Raw genomic sequence first — 19,775 nt, 5'->3', positions numbered from 1 at the left:
GCTCTGTTTTTTCTTTCCCCGAACACTGCCTTCTGTCTTCTGCCTTTTTGCACCTTTTTAATGTAAAAATTACAACCTATGCAATGCCACTGAAAACCAAAGTGACACATTTCAGAGAAATACAAAATAAAAAACTTAATTACTTAATTGCATAAATGTACACACTCTTTTATAAATGTGTATTTGGCTGTGTTCAGAATCAACCAGTCATCAAGCTCATGTGAAATAGTACACCCCTGTCTTCACCTGAAGTGACTCAGCTAAATCTCAGCTGTTCTTTTAGGATTTTTCTTACATATTCTTGGTTCTACTACAAGTGCCATGGGCCACAAAGAGCTTACAAATCATCAATGGAGTCTCATTGTTCAAAGGTATTGCTCAGGTGAGGGCTTCAAAGAAATTTCCAAGGCATTAGATATGACATGGAACACAGTAAAGAGAGTCATCAATGAGTGGAGATAGTATGGCACAACAGTGACATTATCAAGAACAGGATGTTCCTCCAAATGAGAAGACGAAGAGAAAACTGGTCAGGGAGGCTGTCAAGAGGCCTACTGCAACATTAAAGGAGCTGCAGCTCTTTCTGGCAAGTACTGGTTGCTCCCTACATATAATACATCTCCCGTATTCTTCATCTGTCTGGGCTATGGGGCAGGGTGGCAAGACCAAGCCTTTTCTGATGAAAGTAAACATCCAAGCCTGGCAAAAACCTATATCCAGTCTCCCAAACCATGTGGAAAAATGTTTATGATCTGATGAGACCAAGATTGAAAATTTTGCCCAAATTTGTAAAAAAGTTTTTGCAAATAAATAACACAGCACATCAGCAAAAGAACACCATACCCACGGTGAAGCATGGTGGTGGCGGCACTGGGGCTTTAGTGAAGGGGGAGGAAATCATGAATAGCTCAAAGTACCAGTCAATTTTGGCCCAGAACCTTCCGACATCTGCTAGAAAGCTGAAAATGAAGAGATTAATTTTCACCTGTCAGCATGAGAATGATCTAAAGAGCACATCCAAATCAACAAAGAATGGCTTCAGCAAAAAAAGATTAATATTTTGGAATGGCCCAGCCAGAGCCCAGACCTGAATTCTATTGAAAATCTGTGGGGGGGACCTGAAAAGGGCCATGAGAAGAGTCAAGTCAAGATGTGCCAAGCTAATATCCAAACAGACAGAATGCTGTAATAAAATCAAAGGGTGCTTCAACGAAGTATTCGTTCAGGGATGTGTGCACTTGTGCAGTTATGTTATTCCAACACTTTGGTTTTCAGTGGCATTACATATGTTGTAATTTTTATATTAAAGGAGCTAAAAGTCTGTTAGGATTCATCTTTGTTTCATTTTTGACATCACAAAAACCTGCTGTTTTAACAAGGGTGTATAGAATAGTGTGTGTGTATATATATATATATATATGTGTGTGTGTATGTGATATCTATATTGAAATTAGATTACGTAATTAAATACTGGGAAGGTTTAGTGCAGAGGGTTTCTCTTGTATCATAGGAGAAAAACAGACATTAACTTTGATATTAAAGTTTTCTCGAAGCTTTTCTGTACCAGTAGTGACAACAAAGGAATTGTAAAAATAATCATTGGTGGTTTTCGAACAGGATTCACCTTTTTTTTTTTGGGACAAAAAGGTATTCACCAGAACATTCTAGCAGCCTGTGACAGCCATAATTTAGGCTGCATACGATTTATTCACTTTATATTTGGACATAAATAAATGAAAGGACACTGTAACACTGGTTTGGTTTACCATCTTTATTTGCCATTATACAGAGTCAGTGCACAGACAAACAGGAAATGGAAATCTAAGGGGTGAATGGAAAATACCAAATGATAATTTCTGAAAGACATTTGAAATGTTGAGTAAATGTGATTTTGTCTAACAGAATGCCTTTGCATGAACTAAAATTATATCCATGGCTCTGATGTTTGTTCCAGGACATGTGTTGTTAGTCTTTGTGTAATTTTGTGTTTTGTCTTTCACTCTTCTTATTTTATGATGCTGGCCAAATCCTTTAAATTCAGTGTGTGCCTTGTTTAGGTAGTCTTTTTGTTACTTAGTTTGAAGTGTCTAGTCTTGATCATGATTGATGTGAGTTGTCCTCTGAAATGTTTAAGAGGCTTCAGCAAATGCAACTTTTGAAACTTGGAATACTTTTGTAATATTGTTTTTCTTTCTTCCATCTTACCTGAATGGCATTTTTTGCTAAATATTTGACTTTCATTATTATTTTTTACTTCTCACAAATGGAAATGTTGGACTTAATCCTTATTATTGCTTTAGCGAGTCCTAATTAAAGAGACTGTCACTGACCACCTCATTCTGTCCCTTGTGAATTCTGATAGCAGATCAATCACACTGGCACATAGCAACATGCTAGAAACCATTAAATATGCAGAAGCAACCCATCATCCTGGCAGTGGATTTTGCACAGGAAAACAGTTTTCAGAAGATCTTGTTTGATATTATGCTTGTTTGTTTGCTCATCATATAGTTTGTGTCTGTTTGAAGTGTGGTTCAATTTCAGTGCTGTCTTTATTTGTAGAAATTGAACTCTCCTTCAGTCCTGAAGGCTCCCAAAGAGAGAAAGCCAAGTAAGAAAGAGGGAGAATCACCTGGAAAGTCATCGAACCTCCCAGCTGTACTCTACAGGTCAGCTTGCAGCCCTAGTCTAAGCTATATATGATATCAACAGGTGCCAACCATCAGTCACTACACCTGTGCAGTGGTATTTTAATTTAGTTTTTTAACATTGAAATGTTCCCATGGTAGGTGGCATCATTGACCTGTAGTAGTTGTAAATATTTTGCATTGAAAGACAGAGAAATGTCTAAGATATCTTGCCTTATAATGTCTTACAAAGCATTGTTTAAGGTTGAATGCTGTAAATAAAAATAGTTTTATGTTCTGTGCAGCTGTGGAATCTGTAAGAAAAATCAAGACCAGCATCTTTTACTGTTGTGTGATACCTGTAAACTGCACTACCACCTGGGATGCCTAGATCCACCTCTCACACGCATGCCGAAGAAGACCAAAAACAGCTACTGGTGAGAGCTTTTAGATTTAAGTATTTGGCTAATGCGTTTGTCCAAAGTGACTTACTGTGCTTTGAATGTATTTATTTTATTAGTTCATGCATTCCCATGGATTGAAACCATGACCTTGGTATTGTTTGTGCCATGATCTACCAGTTGAGCTATAGGAACACTCCAGGACTGGAGAGCGAGACTGAAAGGAATGATTCAATTATAATTGGAAAATGTGATCAAAGTTACAAAGTCTAAGAGTAATGTTCCATTTGCAGTGCTTCAAAAGTCCCTGTGTTAACTCTCATAAGGTTATACTAACTGTCATTTTGAAAATGTATGTAGAGCTCTGCAGTTTGTGTGCGTGAGCGTTTCTGTGTTTTGTTTATTTGTCAAGCTGAGCCCAGTGCTTTCGCTGCTGATTCGAGTAATTCATTTAATCCATGAATAAGAAAGCGTGATGTTGTTCCGCGCTGCTGGATGGAAATTAGAAAGCATTTCAAAGATAAAATTGTGCGGGGGGCCAAGTCATACCTAATTACTGGCAACTGCTTGCCCCTGAGAAAGTAATACTGTATAATCAAAAAGCTTTTGCTCTCAATAAAGAATCCAGCTATTCCTTTAGTTTCAATTCTATGTATTGTTTGTGTGGCATATTTATCAACTTTTTTGGAGTTGGAATGAATGCCACACATCAGCTTCAGATGGAAAACATTGACAAGGCCATGAAAGGCCACTTCTCATCTCAAAGATTGCTCAGGATAGACAAATCAATAAGGTCAAATGAAAGCAAAAGAATACCTGACTCCTTGTCTTTTTCGTACTTTTCCAGGCAATGCTCTGAGTGTGACCAGGCCAGCAGTGATGAGGCGGACATCGCCATGGAGACACTTCCAGATGGAACCAAAAGGTCCAGGAGGCAGATCAAGGGACCAATCAAATTTATCCCTCAAGAAATGAGCCCAGAGCCCAAAAAGCTCCTATTGAGAGGGACTGTAAGTATATGATCATGAGATCACAAGTTAATTGATGATAACATTTTTGCAAAGCCTGCATTGCACTGTAGCAGTTTCACAAAACAATCTGTGATGAAATGTGCCACCCAAACTTATTTCAAATTATTAAAGACCCCTGGAAATAAAAATGTAAGTTTTTCTGCTTTTAGTCTATATCTATTAGCCTTAAGGTCACCAATATCTAGTGTACTTCTAAACATCGACACAATACGTTTTCAGAACATATAAGCATTTCAAATCTGCAGTCTCTCTCTTCCTGGGAAAGAGACTCAAGAAACCTTGTCTAATCAAATGCTTTCTTGAACTGAAATGCACCCTCCCCCAACATCTGTTCAGCGTGCCTGGCTGTGTTCTAAGTGGTGCTGATCATGCCTTCACAGGGATCTTCGAAGGGAGCACAATCCATGCAGTAGGGTTTTTCCAAACAAATTTTCCAATAAGAATCACTTTTCTGACTGACTGTTATCACCTTTCAGCCATCTGAAGCTTTCACAGTGGAATATAATTGTCTTTGAAGGGAATAGAGCATAGGGATGATCACTTCTGAATGGGACATGGCAACGCGGGAGCTGGATGCAAGGAAAGTTGCTCAAGTTTATTAATGTATTTTTTCTGCAGCCGGAGGGATGTTCAGCTTGAGTTAGTGTTCTTTATTCTTTATGCTTAGTGTATTGTGATTCAGACCATGGATATATTATCTTTTATTAGCTTGTTTCTTATTCATCTGTATTGGAACTGGCTCCAGACGTATTTTTTTGATAAAGATTGTGATGTGCTGTTTGTTTTTGGGCTGGCTATCCTGCTGTCCTGTATTGAGATCGCTTCTCAAGTTTCCCCTGGTAAGTGGCTCTTACATGAACAGCATGGTGGAAAAGGGAATATGTGTGTGTGGGGCAGTAAATTAAAGCCTATTAGCTATCTTTAAAAATGGGACAAATCCTTCAACGTCTCTTCCTACCCCACTTCCTGTTTCAGTAGAAAAATATGGCAAAACACCTAATCGAACTGCACTCATCAAAGCACTTTAAAGTTACTTTCACACTGGCAATTTTGTTCGAAACAGAGCACAGTTCGTATGAGAAGTAGGTAATGTGTAAGTTGCTTTGCGGACCGCAGTACGGAACTCGAGACTACGTGTAGGAGGTGGTCTGAGCTCTGTTGCAATGGAACTGTGGCACAGTTCGCATTAGTGAGGAAACAACTTATACTTTGGTCCACACTTGTTCAGGACGTAAATGACTTGGTCGTGCGTTTTTGCCAATTTAAGCAAGATAACATTAGTTGCCCAAAAACAAACACACATGTGCACCATGAATGACAGGGAAGCGTTATGGGACACAGAAGAGGTGAGGTGCCTTCTATATATGTGCGAGAGTGAGCGTGCACCCATGTGTGCCCTCAAAAAATATATTTTGTGAGCATCCAAGATAGTTGCCTTCTCTTGGACATGTGAGTTATGGCAGGGAACACACAGAGTCGCTAGTTTCGTTCACTCTGGTGTGCATAATTACACAAATGGAATACAAAAAAAAATATATATATAGCAACGTGCGCTGTTTTTTCTATCATGTTTTCATTTGTGATGACGCAATTTGATGACAGAAAAGCTCTGGGGTTCGACAGAATCATATGAGATCAACACTCTGGGGGGCACCTGGAACAATCGCACCCAGATTCGGACCGTAGCAAACTTTTTAAAAATTTTACGACCCGTTCTAATAACAAACAGTTTACCCCACTCATGCTGCTCCATCAAAACTGATATAAGCTTGCAGTTCGGCTTCTAACTTGGCTCAAGGGACTATAGTCTAAACTAGGCCAGTTTGTCCCTCGGTCCAGCTCTTTGATCTGTAGTTAGACTGTAGCTGTTGTATTGGGTGAAACAGTCATTCATTAACTTTTAAATTTATTTTTTTGCTCCTCACTTAAAATAGATTATTGACCTGTTCTTTAGTATCTGGAGCATTCACAAAGGTTCTCATTGAGAGACGCAAGGTCATGGCAGCAAGATTTGTGGATTCCTTAACAACTGACAACCTAAACACTTATCTTCAATTGTTTTATAAAATCACCTTGAAACTAAGATACAGCTTAACAAAAGCCATCATTCAAACCCCATTTTAAGAGCAGAATGCCTCCCTATACTGACTTCAGTGTTTCAGTTTTATTGAAACATTATTTATTTCTCCATTGAACAACCAGCCTTAAGCATATTTTACCTCTGGCTGTACAAGCACCACATTGAGGTGTGAAGGAAGGTGTGTGTGTGTGTGTGTGTGTGTGTGTGTGTGTGTGTGTGTGTGTGTGTGTGTGTGTGTGTGTGTGTGTGTGTGTGTGTGTGTGTGTGTGTGTGTGTGTGTGTGTGTGTGTGTGTGTGTTCCCAGACTTGAAATAGGGCTTGTCTTTCAAACTCTCCATGGCTTCTACTTAAAACTGTACAGCATTCTCTGATCTTGCGATAGCACTCCGGCAGCCCGGCTCCCTTAAGGAAGACAAAAGATATCCATCGGAGTTAAGACAAGCTTCTCCAGTCCTTGTTCATTTTGTCTTTTTCAACCTTTTGTTTTAAGTAAAAACTAAATAATAAAAGAAAGCAAAGAAATGATGTGTAAGTCATTTTAGTTTGCTGTTTGAGTGTGTGCTTGCTTATGAGTGGCAGGATTAATGTGTTTTCCCTTTACTGTCTCCGAGATGCATGACCAGAAGTGAGGCGAAGCCTTCAGCAGAGAACAGCTGGATTAAAAGGCTTTTATTTTTCGCTCTCTTCTGTAGATCTGGCTAAACTCAGCCAGAGGAAGATGCTTCATTGCAGAATTTATCTTCACTTGCACTCCAGAGTGTGGCAAAGGCTGAAAGGAGCCCTGCCTTGCATCTTTAATGCTCTTAACCAGCAGTGGTCACCATGGCAAGCCCTTGTAAAGCTGTGTTCTGATTTATCACGGCCGCTAATCGACCTCCCGCCATCCCTCTGTTCAGGAGTCAGTAGTGTTCACCCACAGCACTGCTCGCTGATGTGCTGCGCTGTTACAATGCCTCTGAATACTGGCCCTACAACTCATATGGCTCTCATAACTGACACACATTTAGATTTTGTCAAGACTTTTTATTTGACTTGAAAAGCTTTATAAATTATTTGAAAGGCTGAGGGCACTTTGCATGGAGATTTTGCTGTAAATACTGGTGTTTGTGATCACAAGCATCTCTATTAATTTATGTTTTAAAAATTTAAATAACCTATTTAATGTACTTATAAGTTTAAATTTAAATGTAATTTCGATACAATTTTCACTTTGCTGGACATAAAATGCGCTAGAAATTGTATAGACTTTGAAAGGGGAATTCATATGTAGTCCAGATGAAACATTTGTAGTTAAGGTGGGCTCTTTTGTATTTAAGTCCACACTAATACTTTTTTGTTTGAAAACACATCTGTAAAGCGGTTTATGGGCAAGGAGGCGGCGAGAACCGGCTTGGCAATATAAATAATAGTTTAATGGTAAACTGAATCAAAAACACAAACAACACAGAGCAGCTCCATGTCATTCTCCCTCTCTCGAACCGTCGTCACCAGCCACCTTTATCCCTCGCACGCCCGCATCAGGCTGATTGGGGACCGGGTGTGCATTGTTCCACCCCGGCTCCGCCCTCTTCCACTCTACAGCATCTTTTTCTCTCCGTTTTGGCCTTCTGTCCACACTGAGATGGCGCTTTTGTCCGCGAAAACTGAGCTTTTCCACTTAGGAGTGCGTTTTCAAAAAGCTCAGTTTTCACGGACAAAAGCGCCATCTCAGTGTGCACAAAAATTTTGAAAACGCCTGTAACACACTTTGTTCGGGCAATGGAGTCGTCAGGAGACAGCGAAGCAGGTTTGAGGTCAGTTTTAGTTTCTCTTTCATACAAACGGTGGTAACCGTCAAAAACTCAAAGGACACACACATACACAATGTCAGGCTTCAGGATTCTCTCTCCCTCTCTGGGCACTTGGCATTCCTTTTATGTCTCGCTCCACATCACTATAACAAGACATAGGTGTTAGGGTTAATTACAAACCAGGTGGCAAGCCTTACCGCTCTCTCTCTCTCGCAGACCGATGCCGTTTTCACGTTGTAGTGTGGACTGTGAAAACTGATGCTTTGGAAAACGATGACACTTTTTTGTCATGTGATCTATCCAACCAAAACAATCAAGTTGGCGGCCTGTGTTATAGTGGCGCTGTTGTGCCTGATACTCACTTTGATAGCGTTGTTAAAAAATAAATGTCACTTTGTAAAACCTTCATATTGCATTCCTTCAAAGGCAAAGGGAATTTTACTCGGAATTGGTGTCCGGCGACGGAACACAAGGACAATTGCGTTTCAGACCGTACATGCAATGGGGATTTTCGGCATGCGCAGTGACACGATTTAAGCGTTTTCATACGTTTCAGTGTAGATGAGCAACTTTTGGAAAACGTTAGTGTGGACGGAGAGCTTTTTGAAACGAAAACAGCATTTTCAAATGTATCCGGATTAATGTAGACGTAGCCAAAGTAACCACTCTAATCGGCTAGTTCATAACTACCTAGCAACACCTTAACAACCATTCGGACACCTTAGCAACCACATTGCAACACCATTATCCAGTCTGAAAAAAACGTTCTCAACCACTTAATGCCCTGGCATCGAGCTATTTGCTAACTCGACTCAATTCTTTAGAGAATGTAAAAACTAGTGATTGTTTTTGTGTTTGCTTTTCATTACTACCACTTTTTGAGTATTATTTTACTAGAATTGTAAGCTATTAGCTTTCTTTCAATTACAGCAGGAGGGGTACACTGTTACGGTGCCTTTGTATGCACCAGTAGTTTTTCCAATCCTGTGAAAATTGATTCAATGTTGTTTAAAGATGCAGTAATGTGAGGTTTTTAATTAAAAAGTTGGATTTAGCCGAGTCATCTTAACTGTCCTATTCTGAGTGCAGACATTTATTTGTGTCAGACTTTCACCCTCTTTACTGTATTTTACCATTGCATTTAGAATGGATTTTAGGTTTTGGCACAGGCTCTAATCTGATCTAGCCTTTAATAGATTACCTTAATCGAGTCTGCTGTAATGAATGAATAATGAAATAAACGAGTGCCTTTCTTTGGTGCCACCATCAAGGGAGAAGTGGCAGAGGCATTTAAGTGCCAATTGGCAGTGTGGAAGCAGTTAGCATTTATAATGATAAGTGTTCCATCTGCTGTGTGGTGGCAAGCCAAGGGCGACAGATGGAATTTCTTTTCACAATCTGTTTAAATATGTTGTCGTTTTTTTCTTTCCCTTTTTAAAAAGCCCCAGCTTGGCACAGTCATATCACCATTTTTATTAAGGTGGCAATGTTAGATTTGATTTGCTCATCACATTTATTTGTTTTTTTTGTATTATTATTTTTTGGGCACTGATGGAGATGAAGAGTTGATCTGCCAATGGTAGACAAGAAAAATTATAATACAACATGTCTCTGAGTGAAAAAGCAGAGAGCGCAGTGGAGAATGAATTTAGATACTCGATCTCGCTTTATGGCACACAAAAATCCAATTTAACAATCAGGGGTGACCCAATTGCTGAATGGCCTTATATTTGGAAAGAGAGGGGCTGTGGTTTGGGCTTTGGTCTGGGCTCTAAACAAAGGGATTGAATCCCTCTATGTTACAAGGGGGAGAACTATTGAATGAGAGATTTGGATTAGAGGGAAGCACCACTGTTGACATCTGTAGCAGCTACAGTGAGCTGCAAGTCACCAGCTGCTCTATATGAGCTGTTTACTCATGGAGAGTGTAAACTTTGTTCTGTTCAGCTTAGTGCCACAGGGTTTGAACAGCATCACATTACCATACAATCCACTTTACTGGATTTTTAGGAGCGGCTTTTCAAATCTAATTTTATATGTTTTTATTAAAGCCCTGAAGTGCACTGTGTGTGTGTATATGTATGTGTATATATATGTGTGTGTGTATATATATATATATATATATATATATATATATATATATATATATATATGTGTCAACAAATCGTTATTATGACTCAAGTTATTTCAAACAAAGTGAGTTATTGTTTTGGATGCCGTGTCTAACACATCCAAACTCGATCTCTACCATTGTTGTCAATGTAGCTGTTAATGCTGCAAGCACCTTATGCGTCACATTGCAATACACTTTCAGTCTCAGTTTCTGTTTTTGACATGTTTTAGTGGTATTTTTTTCCATTTAAATTTTCCCTGTCCATCTGAAAATCTTTTTTTTTGTTTGGTTTGGATTGATTTATACAGAATTAGTCAAACAGATTTATTATGCTACTAAAGGGCAACACATGTAAATAATATTTTGTTTGTAACCATATGTTCGTTCAGTTGTAACTTGTATAATGTATACAATTGTTTTGCTATTTTAAAAATGGAAATAAAGCCTTATTTCTTATATTTTTCGTTTTTAATTTTTTTATTTATTATTATTATTCTTTCAATTAGAATTCTATAAGAATCTTGAATCTGAAAGCAACTAGTAATAAGTATCTATTTTGTGTTTTATTGTATTTTTTTTAAGTAAAATTTGCATTATTATGAGACCACTTAATGTAATTTTCCCTAATCCAGAGAACCAGAGGCCAGAAGAGAAAACGAACATCCATCTGCGAGGAGGAGAAGATTGAGGTGAGCTTTGACTTCCTCTTCTCACCCCACACTTCTTTAAAGCTGTCTATCTCACTCATTTACCTTTAATGTTTAGAGAGTGTGATGAAAGGAGACAGCTTGTGTATGTTTACACAGCAATATCAGTACTCTCCACTCACCAGCCTCATTCAAACACATGGCGCTCGCTTCTAATAGCTTGTGTTTCCATAGGAACCATCAGCACGAGAGCGAAGACAGAGGCAGTCTACTATGCAGAAAAAGCCCAAAGCCGATGACATGCGGACCGAGTGCGCCACCTGCAAGGGCCCGGGTGACAATGAAAACCTAGTGAGGTGGGTAAGCCCATGTGCTGGGTGTCTCTGAGCATCTGTGCGTGTGAGAGTGTGTTTGATTTGGGAGGGAGGTTATATTCTCATCATGATTAAAGTTCAGGCTTCATTTTAGGGACTCTGCCATGCATGTGTGAGTGGGAGACAGCACCTACTCCACAGGGCCCTCTCTATTTGGCTGCCACATATATTTGCTCACTTGGTTTGGCAGTAATGAGCTGTCTGATTTACTGTCAGCATTTGGCCTCCGGTATAAGGCTTTGGTTTCCTCAAACAGGATTATTTTAATGTAAGCAGATCCCGACCAATTGTCCTGTCTTTGTTCCTTCGTTAACACCTCCTCGTCATAATTTTCAATGCCATAACATTGTTATGTCTGTGCTAAAATATATGCAAACATTGGCTAAGAGACTTATAATTGACGCTCACATACTAGAAATCACAAAGAGTCACCACTTCTGTCACGAGAAGCTGTTTTGGGTAATTAGAGTGACATATTAGGTTGAGTGAAAGTTACTGTATTCCAGACAATCTTTAAAGCTTTTACAATGCATTGAAACAGTATTAGGAGATATACTTTACCAGTCCAAAGTTTGGACACATTTGTCCTAACTTATGTTTCTTATGATCTTAAAACTTTTTATCAAAAGGCTTATTCTTAAATGTTTGCAGTTAGTTTGAAGACAAATATCAGTGGTGTCTACGTATGAATTTCTTTAGGATTTCTTTTCTAGGAAATGGCATTTTCTAACTAATGGTCAGTGAAGGAAGAGCAGCCAACAAGTGGCCAGCATACATACTTCAATACTCTTAATGCTGGTTGAGATAAAGCCTAGAGTGTGCAGAGCTGTTAAAAAGGAAAAGGGTGGCTACTTTAAAGAATCTAAAATATAAGAGTTTTGATTATTATTGGTCGCTACCAGTGTCAGAAATTAACTTATATACTTTTTTGTATATTTTTATTTTTTTGCCTAACCATAAAAAACACTGTGTCATCCATTTGTCAAATACTACTGAATACTAAATACTGAAGTCCTTAATAATTTTTTTTATGATAAATTCTTCATATGAATAATTAAAATAATTACAAATGCAAAATACAGATATTCATTTTTTGCCTCCACATTTTGAGTTTATGTATCATTTTTGTCCCTTTAGATGGATTTTTTGCATGAAGCCCTGGTTTATTTCTAGCCATGGTTAATACATAATTCCTGTACTTCCATTTGTCTTATTACATAGTTATGATGACTTTATTATCTCTCTAATATGTGGAAAATGTTCAACGTATAGAGAGCAGTTACGTCAAAAATGTTTTACTTTTTTGTATTGTTGTATTGTTGTTATGCAGCGTTTAACAACATCATGCTAAATCTGGTAGCTTGAGCTGGTATATGGCCTCAGCTGTAGTGTGAGGTGTGTTGCCCTGACTCTTTCTATCTTTGCATTGAACAGGTTGTGAGAGCCGGGCACCACCTCCTCCCCCCTTCCCTAGAAAAGGACAGATGAGAGAGAGAGACAGGGAGAAAGAGAGAGCGAGAAGCAAATTAACTCGTTTGAAGAGTGGCGTTTCGGGTCGAGGAGTCGCCGCAGATGGCCACCTCTGACCGCCACCTTCGACCGTCCTCTGCCCAAAGCAGACCACGCCATGGACTTGATCATGGTTAAATGATGGTCCGACTATCATATGTGGATTCTTTATAAAAATAAAATAAAAAATTCAATTTGCGTTTGCAAAGGGGAAAATCACCCCTCATTGGATATTATAGAAGGCCTTTATATGGATTCTATGTGAGGATTATCAGTTAGCCAGTTTGGAGGCACATACACACCTATAGGGCTGCTAAACGGTTCTTTCTGGAATACGTCAACAGTGACACTGGTTTGGGGATCATGTACTGTAATTGCACTGTGGATTAAGCCGGATCTCAGATTTAGAGCCTTTTCACCATTTTTGCATTTTTGCTGTCTTCAGGCCTTGTTCATTTTGGGCCTCCAGTACTGGCTTTTTGTTTTCAGAGAATTTTTCCTCTGTTTCTTTCACACTGGCTGTACAATAGTTTACACCCTCTGTCTGAACTAACTTCTGATCACATGACCTAATCAACTGTGTTGACTGAGTCAAATGTGGTTCTGAAAGCTAATTGTGTCTTCTGTTTTTATTGCTTTTTGTTATGAATGCTCCTAATGGTCTTAGTGCTACTGTTTCTTTGCTGTCTTTTGCTTGTGTTGTGTAAATTATATGGTGAATAGTTATTAGATAGTAGAAATTAGAATAAGTAGAATCCTTTTTTTTTTTTTTAAGTATTGGACGTTTCTACTAGTTGTGGTAGCGGTATTATAGCTCAGTATAGCTTAATATGATAATATCTGTACTTGCACTGTAGTTCTTAATGTAGCATCACTAATAATAGCGTGAATCTCATGAAAACATGTCCGGGTTACCACCAAATTAAAATAAAAAATAGGAAACTCTATTTAGTATAAAGAAAATGTAGCTGCTTTTAGGAGCATTTCGATTTTTTGCTTTGTGACTTAATTTACGACAGTTTAGCACATTTTCTTTACCGTTATTGGTCACTACTTTTTACTTTTGAGTGTAAAGTCACTTTATTCTCATTGATGACAAGTTTAATTCTCACTACTGTAATGTAGTCATTTTTAAAAAATTTAAATGTACATAAATTTAGGGCAATATATATATTTTTTTAATTAATATTACATCTAAAATATATGAATAGTCTTTTTTTTTTTGCATTAAAGTAATGACAGTTATTTATTTTGTTTTTCATTTCATTAATTAAACTATAAGCCTTTTATTTATATATATATATATATATGTGTATGTGTCACAATACAAAAAATCTTAGGCTTCATTTTCTTTCAAATAAAATTTCAAATGTTCTCGTTCTAATTTTGGGGAGAAATACAACCTGGACATGTTCCTGACAGGTTTCATGAGATTTACCCAATAAGACAAGTTGTAGAATGCTAAAACTCGTTCATTAATTGTGAAAGTTGGCTGTTTTGGTATTTTGGCTTGACAGTAACTGTATATTTTGCAATGGCAAAAAGACATCCTTACACATTCTCGAAACTCCTTATAGCATCTGAACCCCCAAACCCTCCTTGTCATTCCCTCATACCACAGTGGATTGCTCTATTGACAGCCTTGCTGCCTAATTCCATGGCAGGATGTCTGGCAGATGACATCTGATGCCCCAAATTTACCACTCTGGCGATACCCTGTGGATCCTGTCTTCATGCCATGGGGAACAGCCTTGCCCCTCACTCCCACTCAAACTGCTTGCACGCACTGGTGCAGACACAACACTTCCTTCACTGGGATTTACACATCTCTCCACTCTGGATGACTTCAGCTGCCCTTTAACCTCTTACCCTCCCTGTATCTTTAGCCAGAGATTTATCTTTCTTCTCTACTGCGGTCTTGTCTCGCTTACAGCATACTGTAAGTGTTTGTCAGGGCACATACTGCATCTGCTTTGCCGAGATAATGCTGCAAGATGGAGCCTGTTAGATTACAGGTTGCCTGCTGTCGTGTGATGTTAGCTTACCAAAGTATAGAGATCTTTTGCCTTTTTTTATGTGTTTCTGGCATAAGCCGTGCTGCCATTTTTGTTCCAAATTGTTTGGAATGGAAACATTTATTTGTACTTGAATATTTTTAATTGAACTCTTTATGATTTGTTTTTATTTATTTAATGTAAATATGTGACATTTTAATTTATTTTTTAGATATGCTTCTTGTGACTTAAGATGAGATTATGTCCTGTGAATATGCAGTATGTTCATTGCCATGCTTCTTTTTGGATAAGTGTGCTTTTAAGACAGACGTTTGTGTTATGTAAGCCTTAATAAACATTTGACTTTTTCAACTCATTGCCATCGTGATGAATGAGTCTCAGTTCTGCCAGTTAATGGATTGTTCAGGTTGAAGCAAGAGTCTAACAGCTACGTTGTATCGTTTTTAACTAGAGATGCTTCAGTGTCTGACTCCAACAGCCATAGTCAGCCACAGCCTAGTCTCACAGAGGCAGACTTTAGTGTAAAGGCATTAATCTAGTGCACTTTTCAACATATTCTTTCTAAGAATGACCCACTTAGACAGGGAAAACCATCAGACCAACATGTAAAGTGAGCAATAACAGTTAATTTTGTTTTTATGTGCCATTTATGGCATATTAACCTGAAATTAATGATACCACAATAATAGACCAATGTGCAGTCTGCGCTGAATGGCTGTACAGACAACATTTACATTAAACATTTTTATGCATTTGGCAGATGCATTTATCCAAAGCGACTTACAGTACACTTATTTCAGGGACAATCCCCCCCGGAGCAACCTGGAGTTAAGGACACACTGGTGGTGGCAATGGTGGCAATCTTCTGATTACCACTTCTGTACTGTAGCTTACTACACCGGAGAAACACTGGAGAAAATAGCAGCAAATGTGTGTAGATTTTGATCAGAATTTCTGTCTGCCCAAATGTAATAAGTGCAGACTATTTCACAAACATAACTCAGAAAACAAAGTGAAATATGCAGTTCTTCTTGTTTCTAGATATACAGTAGTTAATTTACCAAGTACAGGCAGGAAACTGAATGGCGCAAGATGTTAGTTTTTTTTTTTCCCCTTGTTATCTGTTAGTCAATCAGCTCGCTCACATGTGATATGTCAAGCCAATCGGCTCACATAGTGTAAGCTGGTATAGGTCTTTTGATGTATAATCAGCATTTAAACTTGCTAATTTTCCAAGTAAGCTGGTTACACGGCAAATGTTTTTACTGAAACCCTCCACCTTCCCAGCTCCACAGGTCTATATATGCTACATGGTGATTGTATTTATGTCTTATTGTGCAGCAGAATGTCATACAGGCTTTATGCAGCATGTCTTGTGTTTTTCTAATTGTGCAGCAGCATGTCCACATGCTTAACTCAGTATGTATGTTCTAGCAATAACAAGTCTCTGTATTGCTTTGCAGCAACAGCAGTGGCAGATATAGTCCACCAAGACCAATATTCTATTAGTATGTCAATCCCACATTAACATGCTAAGTCTTTCTGAAAGTTTTCATGACTCCACTCAAACAAAACTCTGAATGTCTAAAAGCACTTTTCCACCATCATACCGAATGATGCCACTAACCTCTTAAACTTTGGCAAATCCAGTAATTATTTCTTCCTCAGAAGTGCACTTATTTGTATCAATCAGATACCATTGCTTTTTTTCCTGGTATAGTGATAACTTGTGCACCCTGATTTGTTTGCTACAGCAGGCTGTTACCCCCCACACACACACACCCCACTACACATTACAAAAAGCCCAGTGTGTCTGCTGGTAAGTGAATAGGATTTGTGCTTGTATGACGGCAACAAGAACAAGCTGCAGATCTGTGGAGGCAACAAACATGAGTCGGCCGAACATAGCTCTGAACCTCTTATTTTGCACCAGATAGATAGAATCAGTTCAGCTGGACAAGCAGTGCGGCTAAGTTCCGGTTTGAAACCAGGGAAGGAAATGAGGGGGAGGAGAATGATCTGGAAGAGCAGTAACCTTTCTGATGATGAGCGCCTTCCCTATTACAGTCCTGATGCAGGATCTAGGGAGATGATTTAATGGCGGCATTTTGATTTTGCTGACTTCACATTTTTTTTCTTACGTTCACACTCCCCACCACCATTAAAGAGAAATTCCAAGCTCTAGGACTGCAGAGTGTGTGAAGACTGGCCAAGCAGCTAAAAACGATTTCAAAATGGCTTCTATAATGTGTTTTGTCCTTCTCTGTTTACTACAGCATTTGAGTGTACTGTATATGATTCTGAATTCAGCACCTCCCCCTTCTTTGTGTAATTGTTAGATGACTTGCACAGCCCAGAGGTGCCTAACTAATTAGCAAAAGCCTGGTAGAACGCTGTGTACTGCATCTGTTGGTGCCAAAACAGACTGTCTGGAAAGGGTCCAGAGTGGAGTCAAGGTACTGTAGGGTGTTGTGGCAGGATTTAAAGGCATAGAACACCCAAAAATAATAAATAATGTAATTATGTATTCATCCTCATGTTGTTTCAAACCCATATATATATATATTTCATATTGACCTTGTTTGTCAAGCTCTAAAAAGGACAAAAGCATCATAAAAGCACCAGAAGTAGTCAATATGACTGGCGTGCTGCATTCGAAGTCTTCTGAAGACATCTTATAGCTTTGTTTCAGAACAGAAATTTAAGTTGTTCTCCACTGCTAATATTCCCATCCAGTGTGCTTTTAACAGCTGCGACCGGTGCTGTTGAGTTGAACTCCAGATCTGGGTCAGTCTGACTCGTAAATGGATCAACTGGTTTATTAAAAAGAACTGACTCAAAATAATGATTTGTTCATGAATCAGACTGATCACAATTCCAAGTTATTTCAGTGGAACACAAAAGCAGAAATTTACGCTCCTCTTTTCCATACAGTGATATTTCATAGTGACCTTGTCTGTAAAGCTCCAAAAATTTAAAAAAGCATTATAAAAGTAGTCCATGCAACTTGTGTGCTATACCCCACGTCTTCTGAAGACATTTGATAGCTTGATAGACAGAAGTTTGTTGATGGATAATCTTCCCCTTCAGTGATTTGTTTACTTAAGAGCTGTTGTGATCAGATCATTAGTAAGTCTGAGTTGAATTCAAGAACAGGATCAATTTGATTTATGAACCTGATCAACCAATTTATTGAAATAAAAGGCTTAAAATAATGATTTGATCCAGATATTGCGGTTAGCTCGCTAATTCAACGATTCAAGTCGAATCTGGTTGATCCAATTGAAAGAGCGATTTGTTCAAAAATCAGACACACCTGGATCTGGTGGTCAGCCTGCTGATTCAATTATCTGGTTGAATTCGGCTGAAACTAGATTTGGTTGAAGAAATATATGTTCATAAATCTGATCTATATAGGTCTTGATTCTACATGAGGGTTAGTAAATATGACAGAACTTTATTTAATTAAAATGGATAAACTTCCCTTTAACAGCTGATTTGGAATCAGCCCCCTTTTAAACAGTTTAACCTCCAACATTTTAGGCCAGATAACAGAACTTAACCTCAATCAGCTCTCACCTGGAATGCACAGAGGCAGTTAAAATACTGAATTTGGGACACCATGGCCCCCTGCTGTCTACTTGGAGAAATGCACTGCCGTCCCGCAGGTGGCTAATTCTTCTTAAAGTTAGTGCCCCACATTCCCATCCTGGCTTTAACTAAGAGAGTAAATGAGTGAGCTGTGTGGTAATGAGATAATAAAGAGGAGTTACTCTGTCAGGGCATCTGTCTGGTGTTCCAATTTTCACTGTAAGCCCCCTTATTGCTTCTCCTCCTTGTAATACAAAGGCCTCTTAATGATGCCATTCCCACCTCAACAGTAAATCAAAAAGAGGGAGGCTCACAAAGGCTGTTAATCCACTCCCTCAATAGAGGGGGATTCACAAAAAGCCACAGGGGCACTTTGTCACAGCCGGCAGTCAATGGCAGAGTGTCTTGTGCTATACTGATCCCTATCACGTGGTCGCTCCCCAAGTAATTGTACTGGACCCAAGTGATAAATTTGCTGTGATTGACCCGTCTATATGGGTTGAGAGTACTGGGCCTAAAGATTTGCAAAGTGTCTTTTTGGTAAAACGCTTCCTAGTAAGCCCTGGAAACATTGTGGATCCTGGTAAATAACAGACTGAACACACTATCCATTTAGCATGAGTTGGTAGAGAGTTTTGTTGTTGAAATCAGTCTATGCCTACTAAAATATGAATCAGTGGTCCTCAGTGGCACATGTAAACTCCAGTTTCCGGGTGAAATGTCCACAGAGTGTCACCAAAAGCAAGTAGTATTTTTAGTTGTAAATGATGTAACATAGTCAACAGCATATTTTATTAACCCGAACTCCACCACTTAACCTAACTATCTGTGTAGAAAAATAATAAAATTTTAGAGTAGAAATACAATCACAGAATTGTGCTCAACATTATGTATGTGACCACAATTACTTCCTAGTTTCCTTGTGAAAACTACGTGTCTTAGAGGTTGCGCTAGAAGTAAATGTGATAATTGTTTCAAAAACGTCTTATGGGGAATGATGCTTGTCAGTAATTTGCTGAAAAGGACTGATTAAAGGGTACATTAACTTTTGGAAGCAACATGTCAATTTTCTTTGTGATACTTTTGGAAAAGCTGTTAGAATGTGGGGTTCAATTGCTCTATCGAATTTAAGTATTAATTGTCTCCGTTTGCTTAGAGAAAACATTGTGTTCAGTGGAAGTATTTCTTTGAATGTCTGCAGGTTTACAATGTTGTTTTTTGGGTGCACAATCATTAGTTCATTAGCTAGCTATTAATCGTAGCTGTCGGATTTGCGTTTCCACCACCAAAGCATTTTTTAAGGTCAGTTTGGAAATTGCTCTCACTCAGAGGAAACTAATCCACAAAAGAGCCAGTCAAAATTGCCATGCAGATTAATCCCTTAGCATAAAACCTAATTAATTACAATCTTCAAACAATTACAAAGTAATCCTGCCTTTATTTTGGCATTAAAGGGGCATTTTAGCTATAGCTTATCTGAAGTATAGCAATGTTTTTTTGTTAGTTTTGTTATAATGTACTTTGTTCTTTGTTCTCGAATGAGATGAAAGACATTTTGCTAGATCCTCATGGGGTTTGTAATTAGTGGTGTTTGCTA

The 19,775-nt window shown here is 38.5% G+C and overlaps 1 protein-coding gene across 2 annotated transcripts in view; it reads left to right on the top strand.

The window, feature by feature from the left end:
- Positions 1 to 19,775, top strand: part of LOC127651082 (PHD finger protein 14) — a 130,905-nt gene that overhangs the window by 66,769 nt on the left and 44,361 nt on the right. The window contains exons 12-17 of one of the 2 annotated variants that reach the window (XM_052136804.1): positions 2,563 to 2,669; positions 2,933 to 3,064; positions 3,876 to 4,038; positions 10,675 to 10,731; positions 10,924 to 11,045; positions 12,498 to 13,730. In XM_052136804.1, the coding sequence (XP_051992764.1) occupies positions 2,563 to 2,669; positions 2,933 to 3,064; positions 3,876 to 4,038; positions 10,675 to 10,731; positions 10,924 to 11,045; positions 12,498 to 12,504 (588 nt within the window). In that variant the 3' untranslated portion in view covers positions 12,505 to 13,730. Of the gene's footprint in view, positions 1 to 2,562; positions 2,670 to 2,932; positions 3,065 to 3,875; positions 4,039 to 10,674; positions 10,732 to 10,923; positions 11,046 to 12,497; positions 13,731 to 19,775 lie in introns of those variants that run through there. The other variant, XM_052136803.1, reaches the window with a different exon arrangement.

This window comes from Xyrauchen texanus, chromosome 10 (genome assembly GCF_025860055.1).
Source record: "Xyrauchen texanus isolate HMW12.3.18 chromosome 10, RBS_HiC_50CHRs, whole genome shotgun sequence".
Classification (NCBI taxonomy): domain Eukaryota; kingdom Metazoa; phylum Chordata; class Actinopteri; order Cypriniformes; family Catostomidae; genus Xyrauchen; species Xyrauchen texanus.
This window is presented reverse-complemented; position numbering and strand designations above follow the sequence as displayed.